Source organism: Elephantulus edwardii, unplaced genomic scaffold, assembly GCF_000299155.1.
Source record: "Elephantulus edwardii isolate Elephantulus edwardi_28Jun2011 unplaced genomic scaffold, EleEdw1.0 scaffold00001, whole genome shotgun sequence".
Taxonomy (NCBI): Eukaryota; Metazoa; Chordata; class Mammalia; order Macroscelidea; family Macroscelididae; genus Elephantulus; species Elephantulus edwardii.
The window spans coordinates 1,419,602-1,425,394 of record NW_006399751.1 but is presented as its reverse complement, the minus strand read 5'-3'; the positions used below and the strand labels follow the sequence as shown (position 1 = coordinate 1,425,394).

General features: G+C 37.9%; 1 protein-coding gene and 1 pseudogene across 1 annotated transcript; both read left to right on the top strand.

The window, feature by feature from the left end:
- The first annotated feature begins 390 nt into the window (after positions 1–390).
- Positions 391–1,484, top strand: CMTR2 (cap methyltransferase 2). The gene is made up of 2 exons (XM_006878868.1): positions 391–1,434; positions 1,479–1,484. The coding sequence occupies exons 1-2, from the start codon at positions 403–405 to the stop codon at positions 1,482–1,484; spliced, it is 1,038 nt and encodes a 345-aa protein (XP_006878930.1). The 5' UTR covers positions 391–402.
- Positions 1,485–1,554: 70 nt separating this feature from the next.
- Positions 1,555–2,645, top strand: LOC102851023 (annotated as a pseudogene).
- Positions 2,646–5,793: the final 3,148 nt, after the last annotated feature.

Here is a 5,793-nt window from a genome sequence, read left to right as displayed (position 1 = left end):
AGTGCTGCGTAGCAAAGCTTCATTTCTTAATGAAATGAAATACACTTGAAATGTGCCCACTAGCATTAGCTGTCCTTTGGAGCCAGTATCGGCAGATTAGGGAGCTCTGTTAGGCCTAGTGGAAAGAAGGCGCACTGCAGTCCCAAAGGCGTGTGGTTCAACCCTACCAGCTGCTCCATGGGAGAAGGGTGGGCAGTTTCCTTTTGTGCTATTTACTGCCTCTGAAAAACTACTAGGGGCCAGCTGTTGGTCAGTTCTGTCTCGACAGCACACAACAACAGCATGCTTTTTAAACATGCTTTATCACGAGTGTGATTGGGCTTGCTACTGAGTAGATCCACTAGTAAATTTGCTTTATTTAATTATGTGTTTTCTTTTCCTAGATTTAATTTAATTTGAAAAATGAGTAAGTGCAAAAAGCCACCAGTACATCAGATAGCAAATCCTGAGGCATTCGGCCCAGATGTTCTTGCTGATGTTTTTGAACTCTTTGCCAAGAGCTTTACTTACGGGAAGCCACCTAATAATGAATGGCAGCTACCAGACCCCGGGGAGGTCTTCACCTGTGACCACAAGGAACTTCATACCTTTCTTGATTTGAAGAACTCTCTAAACGAAGTGAAAAACCTTCTGAGCGATAAGAAGCTTGATGAGTGGCACGAGCACACTGCCTTCACTAATAAAGCTGGAAAAATCATTTCTCATGTGAGGAAATCTGTGAACGCCGAACTCTGTACTCAAGCATGGTGTAAGTTTCATGAGATTTTGTGTAGCTTTCCACTTATTCCACAGGAAGCTTTCCAAGATGGAAAGCTGAATTCGCTACATCTTTGTGAAGCTCCTGGTGCGTTCATAGCTAGTCTCAATCACTATTTAAAATCCCATCGATTCCCCTGTGAGTGGAGTTGGGTAGCCAATACTCTGAACCCATATCATGAAGCAAATGACAGTCTAATGATGATTATGGATGACCGGCTTATTGCAAATACCTTACAGTTTTGGTACTTTGGTCCGGATAACACCGGTGATATCATGACTCTGAAATATCTTACTGGACTTCAGAATTTTATAAGCAACATGGCTACCATTCACTTGATCACTGCAGATGGGAGTTTTGATTGCCAAGGAAATCCGGGAGAACAAGAAGCATTAGTCTCCTCTTTGCATTACTGTGAAGTTGTCACTGCCCTGATGAGTCTAGGGAATGGTGGCTCTTTTGTTTTGAAGATGTTTACTTTATTTGAGCATTGTTCTATAAACCTGATGTATCTGCTGAACTGTTCCTTTGACCAAGTCCATGTTTTCAAACCTGCTACCAGCAAGGCGGGCAACTCTGAAGTCTATGTGGTGTGTCTCCATTATAAGGGAAGAGAAGCCATCCATCCTGTGTTATCGAAGATGATGCTGAATTTTGGAACCCAAATGACCAGCAAAGCCCTCTTTCCTCATCATGCGATCCCCGAATCTTTTCTTAAAAGACATGAAGAATGTTGTGTATTCTTTCATAAATATCAGTTAGACACTATATCAGAGAACATCCGTTTGTTTGAGTGCATGGGAAAAGTGGAGCAGGAAAAGCTGAATAATTTACGGGACTGTGCTGTGCAATATTTCATGCAGAAGTTTCAGTTGAAGCTGATTTCCAGAAATAATTGGCTAGTAAAAAAGTCTAGTATTGGTTGTAGTACAAATACAAAATGGTTTGGCCAGAGAAATAGATATTTTAAAACCTATAATGAAAGGAAGATGCTGGAAACTCTCTCATGGAAAGATAAAGTAGCTAAAGGGTACTTTAACAGTTGGGCTGAAGAGCACGCTGTTCCTCATCCTGGCCAGAGTTCTCTTTTAGAAGGGGCGGATGCCGATCTTGAATGCCACTTGTGGCATATTTTAGAGGGAAAGAAACTGCCGAAGGTAAAGTGTTCTCCTTTCTGTGATGGTGAAATTTTAAAGACTCTCAACGAAGCAATTGAAAAGTCATTAGGAGAGACCTTGAACTTGGATTCCAAGTTTAGGCCCAGACACCAGTATTACTGTTCTTGTCATGTTTTTTCTGAAGAACTAATATTTTCTGAGTTGCTCAGCCTTACCAAGTGCCTTCAGGATGAGCAGGTTACAGAACCCAGCAGCCAGATAAAGTGCCTGCTGGTGGGTTTGCCAGCTCTCCGTGACGTCGTAGTAAATGCACCGTTGGAAGTTCAGTTCCTGGAGTCGGCTGAACTCGGGACTTTCAGCTCCTCATTGCTTCATGATGGAGACCCTAAGTACCAGCGCTTGTTTCTGGACTGCCTTCTGCAGTCTCTGCAGCAGCTTCACGTAGGAGATGTTTTAATTTTGCCTCTGCTTTCCTGTTTCACGAGGTTTATGGCCGGCATGATCTTTGTACTCCATAGCTGCTTCAGGTTCATCACGTTTTCTTGTCCTACGTCCTCCGAGCTGCTGAGGAGTTGTGCAGTCCTACTCTGTGTTGGCTTTCAGGGCCTTCCAAATCCAGTTTTCCAGTACCTGCAGAATGTGAGTGAACTGTTGAGCTCATTGCTTAACTCTGATGCCCCACAACAGGTTCTACAGTTTGTGCCAATGGAGGTGCTGCTTCAAGGGGCACTCCTTGATTTTTTGTGGGATTTGAATGCTGCCATTGCTAAAAGACATTTGCATTTGATTATTCAAGGAGAGAGAAAAGAGATCACCAATAGCCTTCAGTTACAAAATTGAACCTATTCTTTCTGAGATTCAGCTGTGGCCTCTTAAAGTTTGTAATATTGTTATTATTTCTTTGCTCTATAATTTAAAATCTTAGCAGTTTAATTTTGAGAAAAGGCCAACTTGTCTTATTCAAAGTGTTACCAGTTCTGGAAACCACTGAGTAGTTCTGACCTCCGGCATCTGACACCCATAGGCATAGAGTTCTTCCGTATGATGGAATCTGCAGTGATGATATTCAACCTCTGAGGGTGAGGTTGGTAAGTGTGCTTGGGGTGGACACATTGCATATGCAGTTTAGTTGGTCTCAGTTTAAGATTTGCTGTGTGCCTTCATTTGCATTAGATCTCTCCCGCCACAACTGATTTCATCTAGGCTCTTTCCTTAGGACACCAAGGCTAATGCTAATAGACCACTGGTGAAAGAGTTGAATCACTCAACAATACTGACTTCCTTGAACACTTAAATTGTCAGTTTTGGATTTCAGGGAACTCATCTTGCCAGATTTATTGATAGGCTCCAATCATTGCTCTTGGGCTCTTGACCCACTTTTCTATTGTGTAGTTAAATGAATCTAGTGTCCTGTTTCATGAATATTTGATGAACTGCAACCATTTAACAAAAAGAACACCGGGACAGCTTGAAACCAAAGATCATGTTTAAAACAATGGAAAATTGTTGTGTCTCAATCACAGACTCCTGTATCATGAGCAACTTCAATAACAATATTTAAGTAACAAACTTCCTGGAAATAATCTGGAAACAAAAAGATTTTTAAAATTACAAAATGTATTTATGACCTCATATTGGGGACAAATGAATGATGGGCATAATGGATACTGAAGAAAAATTTCAACACTTTTCAAAATGATGGAATTTTAAGATCTTCATTAATTATCTCTTTCATATGAAAATAGCACTTTACCAAGAAAATCAACCATAAGATGGTTATTTAATCAGTTACATTTTATTTCTTGTGAATTGTATGTATTTGACATTGTAATAATGAGCTTTTCTGAAACACTCAACAGATCAAATCTCCACTGCCTTGAAATTCCACAAAATGGAGAATTGTTTGTATTGTCATATGTGTATTAATAAGCCTTTTTTGTTATATAAAAATAGATGTATTCTCTGATTTTCTTGGTTAAGAAATGTTAACCTGAAAGTTTTTCATGTTTTTTGTTATATTGCGTTCCTTAAGAGATTTATGAATAAAATCATTAGAGTTAATTTTTGTTTTCTCATTTTATACAGGGTGGGGAGTTAAAAATGAACTTGGAAGTAACTAAAAATGAGTGTTAATTAGTCCTTGGTATGAGAGATCTACTTTGGGAGAGAAATTGAAAACCTTCATGGGATGATACAGATTTCCTTCTTCCTAGAGTGAAGGGAAGTCTGCTTTCTGCTAGTGATATATAACAATTTTTTCTTGAGAGGGAGGAAAATTGCTGTCCAAGAGAATGAATGGGAAAGCAATGTGAGTGAGAGATGGTTTGTAGAGTTTATCAAGCCACTCTGCCTTTTTTCTCCTAGCTTCTTAGTTGAGATTTTTAAAACATTTGTGAGTTTTAAAGAGTTTTTGACAGTAGAAAACCTCCCAAATGTGTTTCTTAAAAAATTTGAGAGTAGAAGCTAACTTAAAATTTAATCTCTGCAGTGTTTTTATTCTCTGAGAAACTCCGTTTTCTGTGTTTATCATGTACTTTTGTATTTCCCCCATGTATGTACTTTTGTATTTCCCCCATGTCTGCAAATAATTAAATGCATTGAAAATATCTTTTCTGCAATAAATTAAAAATGCCATTTTTAAAAATTTCTATAATTAAAATTGTCTTTCATTTAAATATACCGTGTTAAATTGTTGTTTTGTTCTGAATTGGTGGTGGTTTATTTTTTTGCTCTGAAGAGCTTGGAATAGAATGAAAGAAGCAAGGTTAAAATATTAGAGATGTTAAAAATGTGATTAATAATATGTTATTTTCCTCATCCATCTTTTTTGAGACTAAGAAATCTTTTCAAATATTTAAACTCAAGATTACAAAGTTAACAAGAACTCTTGTTAGGAAGGTACTTCTCAGAGCAGTTAACCATTTAATAAGTATTCGCCACAAAACAAAGCTCAGAAAAGTTGGCAAAGGGAGCTCTGGTGGGCTAGTGGCAGAAGCTGCACTGTGATCCTGAAAGTACACAGTTCGAGACCACCAGATGCACTGCTGGAGAAGGAGGGGCAATCTCTTCCTGTGCCGTTTGGATCTGATTTGATGGTACTCAGCAAGGAAAAAAAAAAGATTCCGACCAAGTTTGAATCTACATTAAAAGAAAAGAAAGGTTGGCAAATGGAAAGAGGGAACCCAGGGAGGGAGCAGGAAGAGTGCAGCTGTAGTAATTACAACTAATATTGTGAAACAAAATGTATAAACAGTTGAATGGAAAATCATTTGTAAATTTCATCCAGATCCCTCTCTCACACATAAATCTTCTTTCCAGATGTGGTTCTTTATTGAATGCATTTTTTAATTACTGTGCTTTGTTGAAGCCATTTGAAGTTAGTTATTCCTCACACACCTAGAATGAAAGTATTGATTGTAAACAAATGAAATCTTATTTTTCTGTAATTAATTCTGTTCATGGGTCTCTTCCTTTTTATAAATATTTTTATCATACATGTGTTTCATACATGTACATTGTATATTCTATAGTCTATATTTAGGAGGTTGTGGGGGCTATTTTGTAGGTCTCTAAATTTTTATACTTTTTTAATTAGTGATTTTTTTAATGCAACATATATTGTTTATAGCATATTCTTTCCATTTACTTTTTCCCATTCATTCATTGTTGCACATTTTCCTCCCTGCCCACACCTCCCCCCAGTTCATTTTTCTCTTTGAAGATAAAAAAATAAGTACTTTCATTGTTATATAATCCCCCCAGTCCACTGTCTATTTTAATATACATTTCTTTTTTCCGTAATCTTGTCATAAAAATAATACCTAATCCTAGTGTTGAATATACCATGGACTACTAGGGGAACAAACAGGTTTGTCCTGGAGAGGGTGAAGCCAGAATGTTCCCTGAAGTCAAGGATTC

What these genes read in the sequence shown, in the direction of transcription:
- CMTR2 (XM_006878868.1), top strand. Translation starts at nt 403, where the DNA reads ATGAGTAAGTGCAAAAAGCCACCAGTACATCAGATAGCAAATCCTGAG.